Source organism: Anas platyrhynchos, chromosome 1, assembly GCF_047663525.1.
Source record: "Anas platyrhynchos isolate ZD024472 breed Pekin duck chromosome 1, IASCAAS_PekinDuck_T2T, whole genome shotgun sequence".
Taxonomy (NCBI): Eukaryota; Metazoa; Chordata; class Aves; order Anseriformes; family Anatidae; genus Anas; species Anas platyrhynchos.
In genome coordinates, this window is record NC_092587.1 from 145,011,092 (window position 1) to 145,037,361 (window position 26,270).

Below are 26,270 nucleotides of genomic sequence, written 5' to 3' on the forward strand. Positions count from 1 at the left end.
TCACCTCAGGATTCAACACTCTTGTTTTAAATATAAACCTTTACATTTCTTTTCTGCTTACAGGAACATATGGCATTTACAACTGCTTGGCAGCTGTGCTCGGAGAGGAAGGGCACGCACAGCATGACAGATTTTGCTGGAAGCCCTGGGATGTTCTCATTGACGAATCTGAGGGGCTGCCAAGGTAACAGCAGGATACAGGTTCCACATCTTTAGCCTGGATTGTAATCTGACAAAGAGGAGAGCGTGGAAATGAAACACAGCTGACACATATAGACACTGGAGCTGCAAAACTGTTGCTCAGTGTGTCAGTGTGAACTGACAGGGTGTCTGGTTTTTGGCACTTCTTACCCATTATGTGGTGACATTCGTCCCCGGCACTCCATAAAATAGAAGTAGTTAACTCTTAGCTAGCAGTGCGCTGCTTATTTAGGCTGCAGATAAATGAGGTAACTCGTGTGGTCACTCTTCCCCATTGGTTCTTCAGAAGGTTGGCTTGGCCCTGAAGGCTCTTCAGGCCCAAAGACAGCGTTACCCTAATGCAGGTGCCCCAGCTCTCAGGGAACAGCAGTGAAACCATGCTGACAAGACTGGCCAGACCCGAGCCTGCTCCACACACAAGCTCTGTGTGTACCAAGGTTTGTTAGCTCCAGCAACATGCTCCACACCATGCTGTGCCGTGGTCATCCAGTCCCTAGCTAAATCATGGAATCATTAGGGTTGGAAAAGCCCTCCAAGATCATCTGGTCCAACCACCTCCCCTACCACCAATATCACCGACTAAACCATGTCCCCAAGCACCAGGCCCAACCTCTCCTTGAACACCCCCAGGGATGGTGACTCCACCACCTCCCTGGGCAACCCGTCCCAGTGCCTGACTGCTCTTTCTGAGCAGAAATGGCTCCTCATTGCCAACCTGAACCTCCCCTGGCACAGCTTGAGGCCATTCCCTCTGGTCCTATCACTGGTTACCTGTGAGAAGAGGCCGACCCCCAGCTCCCCACACTTTCCTTTCAGGCAGTTGTGGAGAGCAATGAGGTCTCCCCTGAGCTGCCTCTTCTCCAGAAGAAACAACCCCAGTTCCCTGACGCTTTGCAGTGCCCATACTAATGAAGTCTTCTTGGACGCAAACCCCCTGGGAGGCTTAGTGAAGATGTTTCCTTTTAATTTTTTGGCAACCCGATGTTAATCCCAAATGACAGAGAGCTGGTGCGCTCCGTAAGGAAGGGTCTGGAGCTCGCCAGGCCGTAACAACAGAACTTTATAACTCCCAGACGCCAACACTTTGTGAAGTTATCTTGTTCCGTTTCGTAACTTGGCCAGGCTCGCTCCCTAATTTCACACACCAGGCGGTACCACGAACAATAGCATTTCTTAGAACACCACACTGTGTTCGGGCCTTTGTAAGCCATCGGGATCTTAAAGACGAGGACATTCTCCTGGGCAGGAAACCGACGGGGACAGCTTTCAAAACAGGAAATAGCAGAACATGACAATTTAACCTGAGATATGCTTCGGATCATGCGGCGGGACAGAAGGGCATTACAAACAGAGGCTGTACAAGGCTCTGTCTGAATACAAGCACAAAAGGCCTGTGTATTGTATTTAATAAGCAGCGTGGGACTAAAATTGGCCATGACAACTCAAAATTCTCTAATCTATACCATTTCTCTTGAAGGGAACCCTGTATTTAAGACAGTGTTGCACATTTGAAATATTAATTTTTTAAATCTCTTGTGACCACAAAAATTTTAGCCTGCTTTTTTTTTTTGTTGTTGTTGTTCAAGGATGAATCTATAAGAGCAACAAAGAAGAATATTAAAGCTATATCCTTTTAGTTTCTCATACAGCATATTGTTATCGGATTGCAGAAGAAACTGCTAATTAGCCAGAAACGAAGACATATGTTTGAAAAATCCTGTCTTTTTTTTTTTTTTTTTTTTAAACCACTGCAATTATCTACTAATTTCTTTTGGACCAAATTCTCATGTCACACCCCACATTTTGTAAACTCATTTTCCAAGAACACATACATGCTGGTAAGTTAATAAAATATATTAAGTGTCAGCTGTGATTGATAGCAATAAACACATATGACACTTGCCTTCAGTGTACATCATAGATCTTAGATGTCCATTTACTAGGATAAATAGAAAAGGTGAAAAAATACTTTCAAAACAAAGAGAAAAAGAAAAGCATACAGAATGCCCTGAAATAACTTCTTAAGGGTACATGAGGCAGTTGCTTTAAAAGTCTATTCCAACCTTGAACAGAATATTCTTCCTCCACTCTCTGTATATGGGATATAAAAGGCACACCTCACAGGTGCCTCTCCCACTTTGCAGTAGCAATGACAGACACTGTGTATGGAAGTCTTCAGATTTTTATTCAACTCTGTGGTGAAACAACCTTGTCTTCCTACCCAGCTCAGCAGCATTCCCCAAGGACTCACCCAGTGAAGTGACAGGAGGCATTCTTCTCTGCAAGCTCTAAAGAGTATCAGACTGGCTACACAGACATTATGAAGTGTCCTCAAAGCATCTCAAACACAGGCAAAACTTGGCTCACTGTTCTCTGCTGAAAGCCAATTGACTCTAAAGATCATCTCTCTTACAGACATGTATCTACAGATACAAATTTATTCAGAAACTATATGGCTAAAACCTATTAATTCCTGAAGACCAATACTTATATCAAAAGTATGTGTAGTAATTTAACATTGTAGCTAAAGTACTCTTCCTATAAGGCATTGCCATAAGAACATTACATACTGCCACGGATTCCCCTTCTTTCATCTTGGATACTACACATGTAAAATAATAACAAAAATCACTTGAACTAAGAAAAGAGAGAAAAAGTCATTCTCAGGAAGAGAGTCCCCAGCTTTTCAATACAAAATATTTTGTACTTCAGTAATAGTACTAAACCCACCAGCTACTGAAAGGAAGAATCTGTTTCAGAAGTATTAGATATATACCTTTACAATGTACATCTCATTATAAAGTGAAATATTAAAGGATTGGCTATACTCTTCCACTGTCTATAGTTCTTATTCTTAATCCATCATTTTTTCCTGATACAGCAACAATCTTTAAGTACACACGGTACATGACTGTTGTCACACAGAACGTCAACAATCTTGTACTGAATATTTTGAGATTATTACAAGCCATACATGAGGTACTTTATTTTATCTAGCTGTCTATAGAACATATGTTTTCCTTGCAGTGTTAGCAATCTGAGGGAGATGGTTCAGCTTTTTGTTTAATAATATACAATTGCACCAGGGTTAATGGTATATCTTATATTAAAATTAGATATTCCCTTTCCACTGTCTCCTTTCTTAACTTCTTCAACTTATCAGACTTCCACATCTGAGCACAAGCTGATAGCTCTGCTGTTTGCATTATTCTACTCCCCGGTCATCTAAGCTGGTAACATGCAACTTATAATAGTTCAATTTCTGAATGCAAGGTGACCCATGAGATATTTAACTCTTAATTGTAGCAGTTCACTGTGAAAGAGACAAGTTTATACATGAAAAGCTTATTAAACTCAGTGTTTAGATCACACAGAATAATAATTCAGTGAGAAGGGACAAGGTCATGTTTACACCTATGCAACCAGAGGGAATAGTAACGACATGTTCAGAGGTTTTGGTTTTTCTCTTTTGGCAGGAAGTCCTAAGCTACACTTATTAAGGCTTTTATTAATTCTCCTTTCACTTGGGAACAAATCTTGAAAATCTGATGCCACTGCTAGAAATCACCATACTGGTAAATATTTTATTAGGCAAAAAATCTTCTGCGGAACACAGAAAGGTCCTTTCTTATGTGGCTCTTAGCAGTTTCTCGTTGTCATTCCCATGAAATATCATTTCCCCTAACACATGACTGCAGGCAGTCAGACAATAAGCTTTGAGTTATTGCTGCCAACCCCTCGCTGTGATCGGGAATCTTGTGCAGGGCCAAGTGGCACAAAGAGCTTAGCATGTTTTCCAAGGAACTGCTGTGGCTCCAGACGTGTCTGTGCTCTACAGGGCTTTTCTATGAAAAAGCTTTTCTTCTTCCCCTCAGTCAGAACAACCAAAAGATAAAGTTATGTATTTCATAAGCTAAATGATACTGATCAGTAGAGGATTCCATGCAAAAAAGCTGTGGGCTGCATTTTCTACCCTTCCTGTAAATTTGTATATCTTAGACCTTTTAAATAAACTTAAAAAACAAATAAATGATTAACTATCTGCCTCCACTTCCCTCAAAAGCAGTTTCCAAAGTACCCCAAAGTTCCCAGTCTTTAAAATTTTAGCCATTGAAAACTAAGATAACAACAAAAATCCTGCCGTGTGACAACTTTAACAACACTAGAAATATCAGCAATTCAAAGTTCACAATACTGCCCATCTTTGAGGTATAAGCAGTCGATAGCTTACTGTTGGCAGAAGATGTTTTACGAGGGAGTGTGTGCTGACATCTGGTTAGCAGGATTTCTGGAGTTTGTTATTCCTACACACCTACCCAAGGGCTTATAAACAAAGTCTAACACAGTAAGCTTGTAACACCATTAGAGAAGATGTCAGGGATGGCCAAAGCCCTTTGAGATTACAGCAGTTCTCAGGCACTAAAAAGGTCCCAGTTTTATCAGCATTTTAACGGTGCCATTAACATTTCAGCTTAAAACTTGTAACAAAAGTTATAAAAATCCAAGAACATAAAATATGGGTATAGTAATAAAAATTAGTATCTTGCTTTTTATATCTACCTAGCTATTTTCCTTCGTTTACAGGGGATGGCAACCTGAAAAATTAGAAATAAAAGAAAGAAATAACAAAAACATCCTACAAGAACAGCCAAACTTAAGTGGCTGCTGCTGTCTGGCTATGCATACAATAATTATTGGAAGATATGGGAAAATGAACAAAAAATCTCCAGAAATTCTGCTCCCAGAGTTTTAATTAGTCAAAACGTGCTCCCACCAAGCTGATGCACTGGGACGCCTTCAGTGTTCCTCCCTGCGCCAGATGCTGTTTGCTCCGCTCAGAATTTCTCACACGAATCCCACTCTGTGAAGAAGTTCAGTGGGCCACAATAAGGCGCCTTGCCAAAAGAGGACTTTCATAAGGAGGAGCAGATGTGAATTTAGCACATAATTATTTGTAATAACAGTATTCAAGGAAGATACTATCAAGGGAGGCTTAGCACCCCACAGCTTAAAGAGCACAAGGATAAACAAAGAAAATTAAGCTGACTGTTGGCTTCAGAGCTTCCCTCCTGCTTACCTATGTGTTAGTAAGTTCAACTAGGACAGCACCTCATGGTACTGTGCTGCATATAACCAGTGTTCCCTGAAAGGGAATAGGTCCTACAAAATAATTAGGAGGAAAGACCTTTACAAGAAGACCATTTGTTCACTGTATATGCATGAAAAGAAATAAAGCATGTGTGTGCAGGAGGGAAATCGGCCATGATTAGTTTCAGACACGAATTCAGCACAGCCCATGCTGAGTTGCACTGAACATTGTCAGAGGAAAGAATGAGAAAAACAGCTTGAGACCAACATTTAATCGGTGTTAGACAACCTGCGTTTCTAAGGGTATTTAACCTGGGAAAGCCATGTAGTCCAATTTAGGAAAGACATAACAGATCTCACTTCACACAATAGTTCAGGCTTGAAGGGATCTCAGGAGGTTTCCAGCCCAACCTCCTTCTCAAAACAGGGCCAACCCAAATTTGGATCGGGTTACTCAGGGCTTTGGATGGTCATGTCTTGGAAACCTTCAAGAATGAAGGCTCCATGGTATCTTTTGTCATCCTGTCTCAACGCTACATCACTCTCCCAGTAACAAATAGATGAACCAGTCTTTCACCCACCTAGTAGCCCCCCTATCAAGACTGACAACCCAACTTGGACGCAAGGCTGCTGGGAGAAGACTGTGGAAAGTCTTGCTAAAGTTAAGACATGCACAGCCTCCCCTCATTTACACACCCAGTGATTTCACCATGGAAATAGGTTGATCAAGTGCAATTTACCATTGTTTAATCCATGCTGGCTACTTCCCAGCACTTTCAGCTTTCTTGTGCACATAAATGTGTTTTAAGAGGACTCACTCCATAACTTCCTGACAGACTAAATTGAGGTCAACTAGCCTGTAGTGCTTCAGATCATTATTCTTGTCCTTTCTGAAGATGAATATTGGTATTTGCTTTTCTCCGGTCATCACAGTCTGCCTCTGATCTCAAAAATCTTTTGAAGGTGATAAAGAGCTGCCTCACCACTCTAGATATAGCTCAGATTATCCCAAATACTAGTTTGGGGTCAACATTTTTCAAGAGATCCTTGAGATCCTCACCTCTTGCTAGTCACTCTCAGTAAACTCAGATCCTGTCTCTAAGCACAAAGGCCTGGACAGACTGTCAGAGAAGACTGATGAGCTCTTTGCTTCAAGTGTCTCAGCCTCTCATCTGTGTTGGCTGCCACTAAAATACCCAGCCCATTCAGCACAAGCTCACATTCTCCTTCTTCATTCCTTTACTGCTAATGCAGCAGATTTTTTTCTGGGGGGTGCTGTGACTTTCCTGAAGCCACCCTGTGTGTTCAGGCAATGCTTCTGTATTTCACTTTTGTAGCCTGCCACTGCTTTCACCTCCTGCGCGCTGTCTTTGTACTGCAGCTCAAAGTCACAAGTTCCCCGCTCAGCCAGGTCAGTCTCCCAGTATGTCTACTCATTTTCCAAGCTGTACCATTCTTGTGCTTGGATGGTGCTGTCCTCAAAAACTTGCCAGCTTTCCTTAGCAGATTTACTCTTCAGAATTACACTCCATTAAATCTCACCTGAATAAGCCAGTCTTGAATTCTAGCATCTGTATTCTATTCTGCTACATGCCTTTCTCACCTCTGTCATGATCTTGAACTATTTCCCTGACAGATTTTCAATAAAAATCACAATCTTTATTGAGCAGCCCATTGACAATGTTATACCATACCTTCTAAGAGAATCAGGATTAATTGCTGGGCCTGCTTAGCACTACTGGTCAGATTTCTGGAAGCGCTACAGAGACTGTACATTCAGCTTAGATAATGAAATGAAGCACAAATGGCTAGAACAAACCCCAGTATGTAACTACAGAGTATTCCCTCACCCTGAGTAACAATCTTGAGTAACATCCAGGAATTAGCATGTCCTGCCAAAATTGTATATGTTTTCAGTTAAAATACACAACACCGCACTCTAAGATCCAGCAATGCAAAAATAAGAAACAAGAAAATTTCTGTTACAGAATCTATATCCATACCTACCAGAAAGTAATTTCTTCTTGCATGCTCTAGATGAATGATATACTGCTATTTACACTTTTATCAACTACTGCATTAGGTGGTTCTCACTAATCAAGACTCTTATTGACGCTGCATCGCCTGCTATATTCATGTTTTCTTTAATTAAATACAAGCCTGACCTTTACCCTATGATATATGTTTCTGAACATAGGAAATGCTTTATTGGATAAGAGTATTTTCTCTTGGCTGGGTGCTCACCTTGGGATGCTGGTGAGGTAGGTCAGGACGTTCTGGAACTCCTTCTCTGGGATCTCACTGAAAGCTGGGTAGTCTGGAAAGGTAATAACAGGGCATCCATCTCCCCCTCTTCCACCTACAAAAGAAACAAGAAGCAGGCACATTTACATAAACGTCCCGTTAACTAGACTGCAATTTCCCAGTAATTAACTATTGTACTTTTTCTTCTTTTGATGCAGTGCTCATCAGCATGGACACTACTTATTCTGAACAGTCCAATCTCTTCTTCGGAGTTTATAGAGTTCTATAGGAAGAAATTTATTACACGTTAGTTTTTTCCTGTACGTTAAGTGTCTTGTGTGAACACAATTTGGACACCAGATGGCAGTGCATCTTTCATTTGATAAATGCCGATTGCAAGTAAATACACCCCATTTGGAGAAAAAAAATGTAGTAATTTAGGAAAAAAAAAAAAATCAGAACTAAGCAGGCAAATCTCCATATTGAACCAAACTCAACCTCCTTACCACTTTGAACTCATTCCTGCAACCCTCCCCTCAGCTAGGGGAGCTAGCTCTCTACCATATCTATTTTTAGGTACAATTATACATTATTTTCAGCTTTCCCTGGTTACTCGCTTTGTTCCACTTAGCTTCTATAAATAGGCCATATGAAACAAAAGAAAAAGAACAATACACTTGCAGGACACGGCCTAAAAGAAGAACCACAGACCATGACTTTCAGGAAGTTCCCAGACCACCACCAATTGTCAAGGGCAAACGTGGAGCCGTCCAGCCTTGACACAGCCTACTATTTTTCAGTTCTTATTACACTCATTGGCGGTTATCATGGGTGGGGACGACTCCATCCTGCCTGTAAATACACTGTTGTGCTCTGCTTACATTACTCTAGTATTTTCCTGACGGGACACTTGAGCACACCTATACCTCCCAGTGCTGCTCAAGTGCTTTTCCTTCGTGCTGCAGGGCTTAGAGCCATGTGCTCTGAACTGCTCTGCATAATAAATTCCACCTAATTCCAGCTTTAACATCGCTGGCCTAGAGAAGTCGCTTTCTATATTGCGACTTGAAGTACGTGATATTGCAACTTGAAGTACACGGCCACAAATGAAAGACCTGCTGCTCTAGTAAAGCCCTTGCTCCTTGCAAATGAGCATTTGTCACAGCAAGCTACATAAAGATCACAGAAAACACAGCCAAGTAAAAATCCTACATGTAAGTAGTGTTCGTATGAAATACTAATATAGTAGAAGAGTTTTTGGTTTTTTAACATGTCCTTTTTTTTCAGAATGAACTTAAGGCAGCAAGGAATGTTTATTTTTTCCCTTCATTCAGAACCACTTATCTTTGTTTCACCTCTGCAAAAGCATCATTACCCAGTTCAGTCCTAAATTAGCTGTGTAAAATGTGATTTTCTTCCCTTCTCCTGAAACTAAACCAAGCCACAGAATTTTGGTGTGAGCAAATAAAAGGGAAACTGGAGTTTGGAAAGCCAGGTGTTTTTTTGTTTTTTTTTTTTTTAGAAGAGCAGGAAAGCAACAGAGTGACAAAAATATATAACTTGACCTCTCTCATACTTTCTGAAATATGTTTTTAAGGCAAAAAATTAAATATCTTATTAAGGCCAATTAACATAATAGTCTTTCAACCTTCCAAACCCAGTTACGAAAAAGACAAGAAAACTCACCTGAACTTCATGAGTGCTACAGATCATGACAATAATTCATTTTGTAGAGTCATTTAGAGTCATTTCTAAAATAAGCAACTGTAATTTTCACAAAATGTAAAAATCATAATCCAGAAAATAGTATTTCTTTATTTTATTTTAAAGAAATACAGGTCTGTTGGTAGAGTGACTGCATCTACTTAGCTCACAGTCTCAACAGCTGCAAAATCATCTCTCCCTGCAATTCACCCTCCTGAAATGTCCACCATGGCTGTGGACCAGGTTGAACTTCTTTGCTGGCCAAGTTCAATTCACCATGGCACACACAACCCTACTCTCCTATTGCTAGGCGTAAGCAGGGATGCATTGACTTGTTCAGCTGAAGTGTAATAGTTTTACATGTTCTTAAGACAACCAAGTATATCTTTGGGAGCATATTCAATCTAATCTTAGGTGGGTTTTGTTGTTTTTAATTTTTTTTTTTCTGAAAGGATATTATAGCCCTTTCTTTTTGAAGATACGTGCATACTTGCACGCACACAAATGCTGTCATGACTATGCAAGGGAAAACGTTCAAAAAAGTCTGTTATTTCTTTTTGAGGTATTCATCAAATGCCACTCGAGTGCCAGCTTTTGTTTTTGGTTAAATTGCAAAGAGCAGAAGAGAACACACCGCTCCTTAAGCACCTGCAATCAGCCCTCACTCATTTTGTCTGAAATGGTTTCCAAGAATTACTTGAGACTGGTCTCATTACATGTGTAGCTGTAAGGAACCACCTCCAAATGAGAGGATCGTTATTTTTCAGCCTAAAAATGGAAACGCCATAGAAGTGAAGAGCACTGAAATGTATATCTGCAATTAAACAAAAACAAAATACCACTTAACATGAAGTAGATCCACTTCCACCCTATTTCCGTGAGCCTTCATTAAAGCAGTACTTTGTTATTAACTCATTTACAACCGACTTGGCAAGCCTATTCAACTGAAGCTTCCAAAACAAATTTGATATCAAAGAAAACAAATTACCCATGTAAACCGAAAGGTTTTCGGTGGATAAACCCCTACAATTCCAGTAAAATTCCAGTGGGGCTGTCTTCTAAGTAGAAGACTGGCCTTGGTCTACAGCCAGTTATTACATCAGTGACAGCCCTGCATTTTGGGGGAAAATAAGCATTTTGAAAACACGTTGAATTGCGTTAGCTATACAAGTTAGGTAGCAAAACGACTTAATTTGGCTTATGAAGTAGCACACAGGGTTCCTAACTTTTGTGTACAATTTTTTAAACAATAGCACTGACCATTAAAATTACGTGGATTCAGAGCATCAAGAACCCATGGATACTAAAGGAGTGGAAAAGAGGTCCTTTGAAACTAGCAAACCTAGGTAATTTAGCATTTATTCTCTATATTTTGCTGCATCTAACTTTTCCTACCACAGTTAGGAAAAAAAGAACATCATAAAAAAGAAAATTGCAAGTTGGTAAGGTGATAAAGAACTGCCAAGCCAAGGAAATTTTAACACTTTTGCACAAATTCTAATCAAGAGGCATACAATGGACTCGTTATCCAAAACCACTCTTAAGTGACAAACAATTACTGCTACTCTTTTCAGTTTAAAATCGCATTGAAAGTTACAAAAATTATGAAATTGGCACAGCTGCTAAAAAATGTGTGCACAGAGAAAACGAAAATTCCCCACAACCCAATAAAAGACATGCTGTTTCTCCTAGTAGGGCTGGCAAAATCAGGGAGCAGCAAAGTAGAATGCTCAGACTTTCAGGAAACAAAAGCAGATTATTTTGTGGTGTTCCCCTAGTTATTCTGCTCCAGTTTGCAAATGAAAAGGTGCTCTCAAAAGCACTCTACCCAATGCCACAAAAAGGAAGCAGTGTAGGTGGATATAATTATATGATGACAGATTTAGGTTAGAGGACCTGTATTTTAGCTCCGTCATGCAAATGAAATGGCACTCAGATTAAAAGATATGATTTTTATATTGATCAATATGGGCACACGAGTCTCAAGAGTTGAGCAATTTGACAACGATGATGATCAACAACTTCAGTTCAAAAGATCCAGCTCGTGTAAAAGTGATCTTGTTTGCACTAACGTCAAAAGTTAGATACTTGTGTGAATGAGAAAGCCTTAATACATTATTTATTTATTTATTTATTTGACTGCTGTTGTGGTTCAGATACTATGTTTATGTGTTTCTGAAAAGGAATTTATCTTTTCTCCTTGAGGAATATACTCAATTGGAGTACTCAAAGTATCTGAAATTAAGAGTAGACTTCAAATGAAGTAGTGGATAAAAGCTTCATTGCATATCCTTTGTAAAGGAAAAATAAGAATTGAGGTTTTTATTAAAAAATATTATTTCCTTGAAATGACAGAAGTTTTACATTACTTCACAAGCTGCATTTTGCTCAGGCTGATCAGTAGTAAGTATACTGGGCTAGAAATCAGTTGTGTTTTTTTTTTTCTTTCCTACAGACAGCAAGTTCAGTGTACTGAATATAAAACCACAGTTCGGTCAACACCTGAGTGAGACAAACCACTACTGTTTCTTGCCTCTTCCACCGTCGGTACAGGACACTTAGAATAAATGTGTTATATAGGTAACAAAACTAAAATTTCCAAAATCTGCAATCTGTATAGTACAGAATCCACTTAGAAATTCTCAAACAGAGTTTACAGACTCAGGACCCACCAATACAACAAAGACAGCAGTTTAACCAGTAAGGTATTTCCAGGTCACTTCCACACAAGAGAGCAAGGACATTGCTGATGAATTCCAAGTTAGAGAGAGCAAGGAGAAGCAAATCATTTACAAGGATAATTTAAGGGCCAAAGATTAAGCATTTCTAAAAGCTAGAACCAATGCTAACTTTTTTTCAACTGCAGGAAAGCCAACTATGAATAAACATGCAAAAATGCAAGTTGCATGAAGAATTAAAAATAGCAACCCATATGTATTTTTCCTTTAATGAAAATAACTTTGTTTGAAGTTGTGCATTGCATGAAGAGGCATTCAAACCAAAGTGAGCTGAAACAGCTGGTTTCAGTACTTGTGGTGGCCAGAAGTGTCATTTGCACATCACATAGCTCGTATGATTTAAGATGCGTATAAACAGATACACCTGTCTGTATGCTCTTGTTCATCTCCATTTGTTTTAACAAACCTGCATATGGCAACTGCAGATAGTTACAAAGTTGGGTATGAAAGTAATATGGCAACTTTCTAAGCCAGGAATGAGAAAATAAAATATTTGTGAAAGAAAATATAAAATGCAAATGAGAGACTTTAAACAAGGTATGTATTTTCCAGAGACTTTTGAATAGAGCCCCCAATGTCCCTTTAGAGGGGAAATAAATAAAACAGTAATAATAATAAAAAAAACTTTGCAATACAGGAAAAATGGTTACAAAAATACAAACTAAATGAAGAACGTGTTAGACAGGTGAAACAGTGAACCATGTAGAGAGGACTGTCTGCTTTGGTATGTGGAAGGGCACACCTAATGTAGCTTAGCAGCAACAAAAAGCAAACAAAAATTCTTAAAGTTAAGGACCTTGTACCACAGAAGGAAGAAACTCCAAGGAAAAATATAAGTAGCTGGGCCTGAGGTAAAATATTAACACTAGGGTTTGTAATCTTGTTTTGTGAATGACTGCTTTGAAACCTCATCCAGAGCTTGCCCCTATTACATGTGAGCTGAACACAACTGCAGACACACTGCCAAGCCACAGCTGGAGCCTTCAGCATCTGTAGGAGCAGCTCGAACCTTGAAACCTCGATGCAATTACATTTGGCTACGCTTGCTGAAAAACTTAAGAATTAAAATAAAGTTCTGTTTTAAATTGTTTTGTTCCAAGCCTAACTTGGATGTCCCCAGAGCATTTATATTATAATCTAACACAATGAGACACACAGAATACTCTGTACCTTGAGAGGAAGAGACAGACAAACAGGTGATCCTGTTTTAGGTCAAAACACAGAAAGTAGCTCAGGAAGGGCTACAATCTTCAGCTGTTGAAGCAGACTGGTTTGCATTCACTATTAAGCAAGCATCCCGCAAGACCTAGATATATCCTATTAGTGAAACGGATGTGATTCTCAAGTATATGTTGCATTGGTGTTGAAAAAAAATCACTAAAAATTGAAACGTTATATATAACATTAATTGATTCACCACATCTGCAAAAAAGCTATCTACCACATATATTCATAATCTAGAAACTTCAATTTTAATGTGTTTTGTATCACATCCTAAGATACTATTTTAAAGGCAACTTATTAATTAAAAAAATGTCCCCTTCACACACATACGGAAGGCCTTAAGTGGCATTCCAGCAAAGCTACTTGTAAGCACAACAACTGCAATAATCAGTAAATTGGTAAATTGTATGTAAATTGAGTATCAAAATATTAACTCTGTTCTTTTGTTCACAGAACCCATAACAGCGCTACTTGGTACAGCACCGAAAATAAAACCCTCAATGTCCTGCAGGAGGACATTAGGATAAAAGAATTGAATTTCAAAGTGAAATGAAAAAGCATAACAATCTAATTGCCCAATAATAATACAGTGTAACAAAGAATATAGTTATAGCCCATAATAATGCAGCTGTCCTACTATTTCAGGCGAACAAAACAGACTTAAAATAGATATGAGATTTAAATACAAACTGAATAAAATAGAACAAGGAACGGCTGTCCTCACTAAGCTCCACTGCACAGCAGATGTAATGAGTGTTGACGATGCCTGTAGAGTACTCAAGACTGTCAGGGGATGAAGAATCTCCCATTGGGCTCAATGAGATTTCAGCCGTCTACTGAAATCACCAGTTTTCCACTCACTTCTGAGGGTCAAAATATAAACCTTACTTGGAGTTGCCTAGAAAGACCGGTTCTTGCATAACACTATTTCATGCTAATTTTTGCCCCTGGATAAAAAGTAAGAGCTTAGAAAGCCAAAAAAAATCCCAGAAACGAATTGTAGTTTACACACCATCATCTCAAATGAAGCATGAACAGCCAACTTCACAAACAAAATAATCTTATTTTCATGTGCTACCATCATCCCATAGAAAACACAACCACTACTACAGTTCCAATGCTTAGTTTAGCTTATGAGGCAGGAATAAGTTATAAATAATGATCAGCTGCTGTAACAATGAGATTTAAAAAGGTTTTATCAAACAAAGCAGCATGTTGTTTTGTTCCCAGGTGTCCCTTAATCTGATGCAGGAAGGGATTCAAAGGCGAAAGAACAGTCAAAGTCCAACTTCAGCCTAGAAAGGTTAACCTCCTTCATACTGAAGGAGGCAGGGCTGCTCTGCAAAGCTCATCCTTCTCCATGCACTGGAGGGAGGGCAGGGCAGTAACTCCAACAAGTTCACTGCTGCACATCTGTGAGAGTTTTACAGACAGGAAGACAAGAAAAGAAAACAAACACAACAACACAGAAGTTTATCAGACTCCTGTCTCAGCCTGATCAGCGAGCATCTCCCTTTATCGGTTAGGGATTAGTCACGGTTGGTCCCAGCATCTGGAGGGACCAAGCTCAGCAACTGATGCCTGCACAGCACAAACACATTGCTCACCTGGCACAGGTAATCCAGGGGCAAAGACACGCTGTGCTGTGTAAACACAGCTGTGCTGCTTTTAGAGACAGCTTTAAGTGCACAAAGCCAGTTCCTTTGCAGAATGAATGCAGGGATGCCAAGAGGAAAAGCCCTTCCAGAGCTGCACGTGTCTGAGCCTGGCACTGGGACTGCTGGGGAATGTGCTACAGTGGTGCTCGCTCAAACATTGCTTCGGTAAAGTCCAAGGTGTTAGCTTAGGTTTCAGTACTGAAGCTGACGGCAGAGCCAACAGCAGCTTAGTCTGCAGTATGAGGGCCATGAGACCACAGCTACATCAGCACACCCATGCTGCATCTCCAATTCCTAACAACGGCTCAGTTAGATTGGGGAACTCTCTATCAGGGTGCAAGCCCTGTCTCAGCCATGACCACTGGAAAGCACAGCTCCCTTAGCACTAACTACATGTTTGTGTACCAGGCTCCTCCACACTTCCTTATTCATTTTTTCCCCATTTATTCCTTTATCCTATCCTCATTTCCATCCCATTATCTTATATGCTGAAAATGACTGATAATTTGAAATTTCCATTGTGCCTTATTAAGTAAATACCTTCACTTTTTATAAATACTTAAATAACAAGTATTGGTAGTCTGTATTTTCAGTTTCTTATGAAGGACAGATTTGTTCTTCAGAAGGCATCAGAAACCACAAAGGCATAACAGGCCCAGCTGTACAACTGAGCAGTATCCACATGAGGGAACATTGTAGACTTCTTACCTGACAGGTAAGCAAATTGTTTCTTTAACTGGTCCTGAATATCCGCAGCATAGAGGGGAATGATATCCTGATGCATGATTTCATCTGTGGGAAAAAAGAAAAAGAAAAAAAAAAGCATTTCAGTCATTTTATACAAAATTTTAGAGCAGACATGAACAACAAAATCAGCACTAAGAAAACAAACAAAGAAAATGGTCTAAGCTTTCAAAAATAACGTGAAAATATTTGGAGTCTTTCAAGTGTTTGCCAGGGGCAAACTTTTCTTTGAACAGCATATTGATAAAAGATTAAGAGTGATGTAGATTTGCTGACACGTGGAAGGTATACTGGATGTCGCTGAACCAGACATTGTAAAGCTAATATTCCTCAGGAGTAATGTTAAACAGTGAGATTTTACATATCAAACGCATTTTTTATTAAAACCTTCTCAATCTATATGAAAAGGAGCAGAACAAATGTTAGCATCCCACTTGCCAGGCCTCACTGAAACCATCCCACAATGTAGATCTTCCCAAACTCCAGCGCCTACCAACTCCTCAGTGGATTTTATGGAAGGAACAGCACACAGCTCTGAAAGCATCGGTGCTATACCATCCAAAGGGAAATTCTATTGATGAATAACCTTCATTATTCCACACAAAGGGAGTATAGCTGGCATTTCTCATGCCAAATAAAGGGTAGGGTCCTGCCAGAACCTTGCCTAGGGCCTAGATACCACAAGGCAGCACCGCGCTGCGTGATGGGCCTAGCAGGCCTGGAAACTCAGCCCCACATGGGATGCACTGTGGAATAGTTTTGCCTAATCTTTTGTCTTAACTCTTCTAGCTCAGGTTAATGACAAGTGTAATAATTTCCTGAATCTTAGCTTTTGGCCACAGTATCTGAGCCAATGTGCTTACCCCAGAAGGGGAAGGTCAAGCAGAAATCTAAGTCTTGTTAACTGCTTGAATCTGCTGACCACGATAAAGACCTCCATTTCTAAGACATGTCAGAGTTGCCTCGTTCACTGAGCTATGACCTTGTTCTTAAAAAGAAAACAAAAAGTTTTACTCTTGTGATTCCTAAATATTCATTATCCTATATTTTTTGAGCCTCATTGAAAAGCAGTGAAAGAATAACAGCATTTTCATTCCTTGGTTTTGAACTTTTTTTTAATGTAAAGAAGTTTTGTTTTTGTTATTTTTAAAGTACATTAAATGCCATTAAGAAACACTCAGTTCTTATACTCAGAACCGTATGAAGAAGTGAGCAAAAAATAGAAATGAGGTATAGGGATAAAGACTATCTGTGTTAAAGTACAAGCTGATTGAGCAGAAGCACTGCTCTGGCCCTCAAGGATGGGCTTTGCTCTTACAGAGACCTTTCAAATGCCAGAAATTAAGGGGAGAGCCCTACATTGCTATGAGCAATTCTCATGCGTGTACAGTTCTGCGAAATGCAACTATTTGAGAACAGTTCCCCAAAAAGCATTCAGCTATTTCTTCCAGATAAGCAACAAGTCATACTGGGAAACAGAACTTCTCTGTTCCCTTTCTGACAGCCTGACAAGAGGAGCAGCCGTGATCACTGTCAAGGTCACGCTCTAATCAGAGCTATTTTTCTGCATCCGGTGAACGGCTGCTGGATCAGAAGACCTCTGCATACCATGCTGTCAAATCCATAAGTGGGCAGATTTAGCTGTCAAGTCATATTTCTCCAAGACCTTCAGTTATGTCATCATCTTAAGGTCTTAAGGAGAAAATTAGGAACAGGTCTCTTACAAGTCCCATCTCAGATGGCCAACTCATTTCCAGAAGAGGGGACCCACCTCTCCTAAAGAAAACAGATTTTATTTTTACTCCAAGTGCTTTTTAATACAAAGAGCCTACCTGCAGCAGTGGTTAAGACACTAAAGCCAATCCCTGATTCTGCAAGGGAACCCATTTAGCTGATCCTATGACAGGATCAACACCAACTTTTTTGGTGGGAGATAGGAAAATGGAAAAAAAAATCACAGTGTAATACACCATCCTGTCTACAGTCACATGCAGAAGTAATTTTCCTTACTGCCACATAAGCCCATAATAAAACAGGTGTGAGTTGCGTACATAGGTAAATACATGACACGTAATATTTAAATAGGCAAGATGTTCATAAGTCAGGGAAACTATATTTTATGTCTACCAGACACAAGGATTCCTGCTTCCTGTCATGCCTGCATGATCAGTCACGTTGCTGTCCTGACTCACGCCACACAGAGATGCAAATTGCTTTGGTTGCCTCACTGCTCTCCCTGGCAGAAGCAACAGCTTTTGCAACCCGCCAGGGCAGCCCACAAACTTGAGATCACACACTTTCACTGACGGTGCAGCATTTTCCTCCCCCTGGTTTAAAATCTCAGTTTTATTTCAAAGAGCCAGCATCCTTGCAGCAGCAGGAGCAGCGTAGCATGCCCACTTCCAGACCAAAACCCTCCCGAAGCCCATCCTGTTGTGGCTCTCTGCCAAAGCACAGCCCTTCCCCACCTTGCTCTGGCTCATCTGGTTTCACGACACACTTCAGGAAGCAGATTGTGTGTTAAGATCAGAGCTGATTTTCAATAATTTAAAAAAAAAATAAAAAAAATAAAAATAAAAGAGAGAGAGAGAGATAAATAGCATAATACAAAGTGAGGAAGTGCAACTCTTGAAACTCCCGAGCTGTTTATGTTCAACAACTTGACAGGATGCACTTGAACCCAGTAGCAGAGATGGGCCGCGGAAGAAAACCATGAAAGCATGAGGCAAAGGACAGAGAGCAAGCTAAGTACTTGAATGAACAGTAACCATCAAAAATGAGACATGGGCAGAGAACGTCCATGAGATTAAGGAAACAGACAGTCTTATACAAAGTCAGGACTCTGGGAATTTATTCCTGCTTCTCCATCACATCTGCTATGAATTTTATCCACCATTTATCAGCCACAGTATCTTTTTTTTCCACCTGACTTCTCATGAATAATCTTCATAATCCAAAAAGTTACCTTGACCAATAGATGGCATTCATTACAACAGAACTAAGTGATGTGACCTTGAAGTTACAATAATAGGCAAAAGTAGCAGTTATCCATGTTAGCCACCCTTGTTGGTGATAAAAAAAACAAACAAAATCTGCAGTCACATTTATGAAACAATAGAAGTTTTATCATGTATTTAGCTGTGACAACAAGGAGCTTTCCCTTCTACAGATGAAGGGCAGAACCCAAAAATACAAATGCAGATACAAATGTAAAAACACAAATACAAAAGCAGAAGCACCCCGAATGTGATAATGCTGTAGTATCCAAAGTGCACCCAACAATTCCCATGTTTCTGCAGCACCCACCAGAAAAGAAAAGGCAAGTTTCAGTGAAATTGAAGGCTTTTCCTAATCCATGTTGCAGCTGTGTGAGGGGATTGCAGTTTCCATAGAACATTACTTGAACACCACTAAAACAGTTGGTGTGACAAGCTACAACATAAAAAATCTGGACATGCTACAGAGGTCAGTATGGGCTGCAAAGCCAGCACAGGACATTAAGTTCCGCGCCCAACCACTTCGTAAATCTTTATGCACTGCAAGCTAGGAAAAAAGAATAGTTTCAGTGCTGTAATTCAGCATTTTGGTTAGTCAGAAGTTCGATTTAAAGTTGCTTGGGGCAAGTTTTGTTTCTTTTTCTTATAGGATATAAGAAGGATTCATTTTTGGGCTTCCTACACTATGTACCTAGTTTAAACAGATCATCACTAACCTCAATCTCCATGAATGATAACTAACAAAAGGTTCCTCAGCCTTTAAAAGCCACACTGGAAGCTGATGCTGAAATGTTGCCCTTTGGATTTAATATTACATACAATATCTGTCATTCATTCTTGTTTGCACTGCTTTGTGCAATCCTATCAAGATGGTAGAGTAAATCAACAGCCAATAAGGATTGGAAAGTAAACAATAATCATTTCTGACGTTTCCTTGAGCAGGATTGGATTATTTAAAACAAAAGGATAAAACAAACACCACCAACAACACCTTGACACACAAGTGTAGAAGGCTGTTGTAAGTCACTGATCCTAATTGTAAGAACAGCTTGCAGACTTCCTGGTATTTACATACTGAAACAAAGAAAAGCCCTTAATTCTTTAATGTAATTCTTTCATTACTCTCATATCCATTACTCTTTCCCAGGCCTGAAGAGTTGAAATACTGGCATAAAGCTTTCTTTAAGATGCCAGGATTCATTTTTTTCTTGAAAAGCACTCACAAAAAGAAACACATTTTTCAAGTGCATCTCTCAGAAACTGGTCTAGCACACTGGCAACAGAGTAGGTAAGCAAATTGATGTCAATTTAGAAGATGGAAATAGCATACAAACACAAGCTGCTTCCAAACACAGAATATTCTTAAAAGCAATCTGTAAGATATCCAAAACTGTTCCCGAGCAATGTTTCCCAATCCTTCCTGCATGATGGCTGTAGGAAGAGTCTTCAGTGCACAGGTACCAAATTTCAGATTGGGAGGGAACAAACCCAAACTTTTAACAGCTTTTCACTCTCCAACTCTCCCCTCCAAACTTAACACAGGTATTTCTTGGAAATACCCTTTAAATAGAGAACCTGCCACCTGCTCCATTCTTTAGGGACAATCCCCATTTTAGAGAAGCTAGTAAAGTACGTATAAAAATATAGAGTTACCGAAAATCTGTTTTTTAAGGAATTCTTATGGGCTCAGACTCTTTGTATACTTACATGAAACAGCATCCTCACAGCCCAACATTTACGCTGTTTTACCTTGACTGTCTCACACAGTATTTTCAAAACAGAGACCCAAGAGAGTGTCTGTTTTTCTATATGTAAAATTCATAGCTGAAAAGAGATACTCGTACCAAAACATGCTAGAATATCCAGTCTTTCTTGAAGAGCTCATTTAGAGTTTTTCTCAACAGTCTGCTTAAAATGAAGGCCTCAAGATTTATAATGTAGCATTATCATATTATAATCAAGATTTATAATGTACATCTGGTATTGTGGCTACTAATGAACAGTAAAATAAGACTCTGCGAAGTCATTGCTGCTATTTTTTTAAAATTAGTATTTTTTATTTTTTTTTAAATTGAACACACACAATAGCTAGAATGTGCAAAGATTTTTTTCCTAAGCCAGCACCTGGAGGTTCTTTAAAAAAAACAAAAACAACACACAAAATAAATTAAAACAACACAAGTTCTAGCATTGAAATTGTGTCTAGAAGACAGATGTCATCTTACTAACGTAGAGGGATAAGTTACATACGAGGTTCTTTATACATATATATACATATATACACACACACACATACAGAAAAGGATGTTTCTCTTCATAAAATGTGTTTAAAAAAATCACCTTGCAACTCGATTTGAAATCTTGCTTTCATAGTCTTCTCTCTATGATGGAGGAAGATGGCTTAGAGAGGCCTGACCCCACGTTATCAGAGGCAACTATAGGATTACTATTTAATAGTTTGCGCATAAGGGCAAAAAGATAACTCGTGCTTGAGCTGGTGCCAGAAAGCCCTGAAGAAATACAGACCTAAGAAAACAATCGATGTCACTCAAGTCAAGATTTTCACTTATTGGTTAAAAGCCTCCTTTCTTTTCTGAACAAACTGAAGCTTATCTCATTCAGACTTGGTCAGACAAGATGGAGCAAAACCATTTTCACAGAACACAACACTGGAGTTGCATTTGAGAAAACCGCATCGACATTACGCTGAAGAGGGTCTCCTAGCAGGACTCATTAGCCTCTTGTAATGGGTTTAATCCAATTCCCACTGAGCCAGCTGGAATTACACCACCCTTTGAGTAGCTTTGAGTAAAACCCTGTGTCCATTACTTTGTAGCAGCTCAAAAGCCAACCTGTTTGTACTTTTATACACATGTGGACACAATTATGCCTTTCAACACAAACCCCAGTAACACATCATAAAGCAAACTACAAATCATTTTCCTGCCTCTTCTTTCTTGCTGAGTCAACAACATTTTCCTGAAAATGCGATGATGGCTTCGCTACTAAATGTGTGCCTTAAATTGAAGAAATACGTCTTGTTCCCAACCAGTTTTATTTTACATCTCTTCTGGAATGGCCCACCCACCCAAATGGTTGCATGTGTTTTATGAAGGGGGGGGTCTTCATTTGACAAATCTCTTTAGTAAAGCCCCCTTCCATCTGGAAATTATAAGTACAAGATAATGGCTTTCAGAAGGGTTCCTTCATCTCCCGCAGCCTCAAGGCAAATCCTTCATTGCCTCATCCTTTTCTCTTCTTCTTCCCCCTTCCAACCACCAGCCCTAACAGTCAGCTGCTTTGTGTGGCCCCCAAAGCAGGAAGGGCCAGAGCAGCAGGGCTGGTGAAGATAGTTTCATGTCGTTCTATGTGGAAGAGGTCTAAAAAGACTATCATCATGCAACGAGAGCTCTCCAGATCTAAAATGGTCTAAAATGGAATTTGACAAGGTGCTGTTGAATAGTCATGATGCCTGCAAGCTCTACCACTAGGTATGCCCAACCTGAAAAGCTGCTGACCAAGTTAATCTGATCTATGCACTATTCGTAGCCACGTTGGACTAATTACAGGTACTTCACACCAGTGTCCATAACAAAGTATCAACATCTCACCAGTCCAAACTACCTTCAGGAAGAGCTCATTTCTATTTTATTTGACTACACTGCCATCAAAACAAGGGGACAGAAAATGCAAGTGATTAATTCCCCAAAATTTCCATGCAAATCACAACTCTCAAAGTGCAGTTGGGAAGGAAATTACCACCTGAATAACACACTGCACTCTGCCAGATTGTTAGCTTCTGGTGAACTAAAATATCCCAAGGAAGTAGGAAATACAAATTCTTCACCTGCACCAGCATCCCAATTGCTAGCCCAAATAGAAATAAAACACTCTGAGTAGCTTCATATGGCATTGGTCTCCAATAATTATTTCAAATGACACAGGTAGGTAAGAACTTTACTATAAAAGCTTAACAGCCTACACAAAAGCTACATCTCCTGTTTCCTTTCCCAGTTAGAAATTACAATTACCTTTCAATAGCCCCGATGCACAAAACCAATCTTCAAGTTGAGATATTTTTTCTTTTAATTGAATCATGCTTTCCACCCCCATGGCACAGTTAACACCAGCTTATTTTGCCCCTTTATGTTAAAGGAGCACAATTTAAAGTGCCTTACCATGGGAGGACACAGTAGGACAGCATACACTATTGCTACAGTATGCAATAAAAAAAATAATATGCATGCAATAGAATGACTCTGTATAGAGCCCGCTGGTGCAATAGGCTAGTCTGTAATTCCATACACTTTCAATCTTAAGTAAGGATTTAATTGAGTCAAGACTTGGAAGTGGAACTGCCAAAGCAAATCTGAAGTCTTAGGGATGATGTTCCCTCTATTATAAGCTCACGTATTTCTGACCATTGGAAACTTTAACAGAGCCTGTAATATTTCTGCAGAACTTCCATAATCCCTAGTTTTAGTAATATTTAAGTGATTCCATTGAAATGAAACTGGAGAATTCTTTTTTAATCATATTTGAAGAACACTACTGCTTAGAAAAAACATATCTTAATCCTGAAAGGATGCAATTTGTCTATTTAAAATCAGAGGACATGAACTTACTACGTGTGAAACAACAGAGAACTAAGACATCTTTATATTACGTAGATGCCTACCAAACCTGCTTTATTCAAGCAATTCCTGCTTCCTGTAATCACAGTTACAGGAGAAAAAACAAAAACAAGAAAAAATTGTCCATCTGGTGCTTCTTTGAGATCACAGACTTGGGGCTTTGGCACCCAACTACCTACGAAATTCTGAGGTTGATGGTCTGGTTTCCATGTATGGAGATTATCCACTGATCTTTCTTTTGAAAAAAATGGCTGAGGGGTACTGCAAATGCAGTGCTGGCATGAGAGGACAAGAGGTATAGCAATCCCCATTTTCTTTGTTCTGACTGTGAAATAGCTACTCAAAAGCATATTTTGACAACCAACCAAGATTTTGATTTGCTTCAAATGCTTCTCTAAAACGTTTGGACTTGAGACCTTATTACACATGTCAAAGGATATCACTGCCTTTGTTCTTTTCTTTTTTCTTCTACCACTCTTTTCCAGAAGGCAGCAGAATTCCTAGTCTTAGTTTGCCTAAATAATATCACCTCAAAGTACAAACATCAGAGGAAATCTCTCCTCTCTTCCGTGTATAACAGAAGTACTCACAAGGTACTGGGAATGCTAAAAACTCCTGCTTCTTCCTCCTGTGTCTTCAGTCACACCTACCTGACGCACGTACTCCATTGTCCCGGAGCTTCTCAGAAAATCAGCTTTAAGGCCATTTTACAAGCCTGATCAAACACTAGCTAATCTGTAACCAGAGGAAGACTGTGTAATAATTAGGAAGTCAACCTAGGGATCAGCAAAATCTACTATTTCTTTGTACTTGAGGAAAATCAAACCAAGATAAATCAAATATGAAGCTGGGCAAAAAGAGGAAAAACAAAGATGTTGCAAGTGTTGCAAGAAAGAATTACCAGGTACAATCTGATTTGTTTTCACATGCTTTTGTTCTATACAATACTTACACACACCTAGTCTCTTTTGGTGACAAAGACATTCTTTGTGCTATTTCAGGTTATTATAATTATTCCCTTACTAAACTGAGACAAGGAGCTTTGAATCATTCCACACAGCCGCCTCATAGCATAACTTTTTGCCTGCAGCAGAGGACTTACAGAGAGAAAGGACAGCACGACTGTCACATGAACCCACTACCTAAAAGCAAAACTTCACATAGTGTATATGACATGTCATTGCTAATGCAACAGTCGTATTCCTCTCATCCCCTTTCCAGGTTGTCCTAAAGAAAACCAATGAACTGATCTTCTGCCTGCTGATAAACTTTCTTCTTTTTTGCAGGATAGTTTCTGACTGTTAGGAACCATGCCCTCAAAATAGGGTTAACAGATATTGCCAAACCTGCGGCATTAAGTCCTTAATATTGCAAACTGTACTGAAGATATAGTATAAAAATATTTCTGAAGTATTAGATGTACTTAAAGTTATCTCCAAGGAGCAATTTCTGCAAAAAGAAAAGGATTTTTTTAAACAGAACTATTAGATACAGACTGAGCATCAGAGAAGAACGTTCCCCTACAAGTACTCACGCACTAAGAAGGTGATTGACCCAGATGTGTCTCACTCAGTACTTTATCAAGCAAGCCTCCATGGAATTAAAAAAATATAAATGTTAGACTTAGGGCATTAGATCTTATTACACGCAGTTGGCTGAGAAAATTATTATGGGAATTTTGGTTTTTAAGTACTAAAGCCTTGTAAAGAGGGGGGAAAAAACAGTCTTACCAATAGAGAAATTAGAAAGAACAACTCTAAATAGAAGAACTGCATGCAAATTACAACGCATCTTTAGCATAGCTTAAAAATTGGTGGTGCAATCAGCTTAAGCACATACCCTAAAGCACAGATCTTCCCAAGCGACCAAACTGAGGACTCTTCACTACTGAAATCCTCTACTTTCAAGATTGTCCCTGCAGAAAAGCACACATCTCAAAGCATATCCAAAAGCTTTAAATGAAAAGTGAACACTTGCAGAATCAGCTGCATAAGTATCTCAAAACTCTACTAAACAGGACATTGTTTTTGCATGGTATTTTGGAAACAAGATATTAAACAAGGTGTACTTTTGCTCTTGACTGAAAATTGAAATCATAGTTATAAAACAGCAAAGTGGTAGAAGCTAGTTGTACACACCTATTTTGAAGAGAAGTTCACCTCCTCAAAGAGAATTACCAACCTGCACTGCTGCGGTATGATCCCGGACAGTGTTTTCCTTGAAAACTGGAAACGGGATTCAAAGTTCAGTGCTGCACCTTAACACTGTGATAACAACCACAGGGGTTTCAGCAAAACTGAGGACGGATTGAACCACTTCTAACAGACAATGAATTTGATAGTACTCAGACACGAGCACACTCTGCCATGGAGCTGTACAGTTACAAACTAATGGTTTGAAAGGGGATGTAAAGAACTTCATGGATCTGACAGCCTGAAGGAGGAACCAAGTGTTCACCAAGAGGCTTATGTGGTGCTGAGTACACTTTCCAGCTAATGTGCGTTTAACTGCAGGGGTTTGTCAGGTTCCCAGTACTCAGGACAACAGATGGCTTACAAAGAAGGGGCTGACCAGTTGGTAACCAAAGCGGCTGTCCCATCTCCCCAGACATCCCTGAAGTGGTGATGGAGCAGCTCTGGAACTGCTGTGCCTTACTGCCTGGTGTCCTTAAAAAGATGAAAGCCATCACGTCTCTCTCAAGCAGTGCTAATACTAACTGCTTCTGGCAATGGAGAGGCAGGACATGGTTCAGTAACTCTCACAGGCAGCTAAAGAATCCTTTAATGCCACACAGGCAGCTCTGCTGCTCACATCCAGCATTTTGGAGGCAGCACGCTCAGGCTTTAGCAGGAAATATTCTTCTGCTCCTCCTCTGCTTCAGAGATGCGTTTTCACCTCTTTTAGGTCTCAAATTAAGCATCCATTCATTATCTAATCTCAGAATATGGTACAATGCTGTAATGAAGAATCAAATTCTCCTAAATAAACTTCTGGCCCTGTAAGTTATTTTTGATGTAAACTGACTATGCAAAATGAAAT

The 26,270-nt window shown here is 39.6% G+C and overlaps 1 protein-coding gene across 15 annotated transcripts in view; it reads right to left on the minus strand.

The window, feature by feature from the left end:
* The window catches only part of MCF2L (MCF.2 cell line derived transforming sequence like), a 152,005-nt gene that overhangs the window by 49,045 nt on the left and 76,690 nt on the right, over nt 1–26,270 (minus strand). For all 15 annotated transcript variants that reach the window (XR_011806080.1, XR_011806079.1, XM_038173320.2 and 12 more), the window contains 2 exons: nt 15,566–15,649; nt 7,534–7,648 (listed from right to left, as the gene is read on the minus strand). Coding sequence is in view for 13 of the 15 variants with exons in the window: in XM_038173320.2 (XP_038029248.1) it covers nt 7,534–7,648; nt 15,566–15,649 (199 nt within the window). In the remaining 2 variants the exon portion in view is untranslated. The remainder of the gene's footprint in view (nt 1–7,533; nt 7,649–15,565; nt 15,650–26,270) is intronic.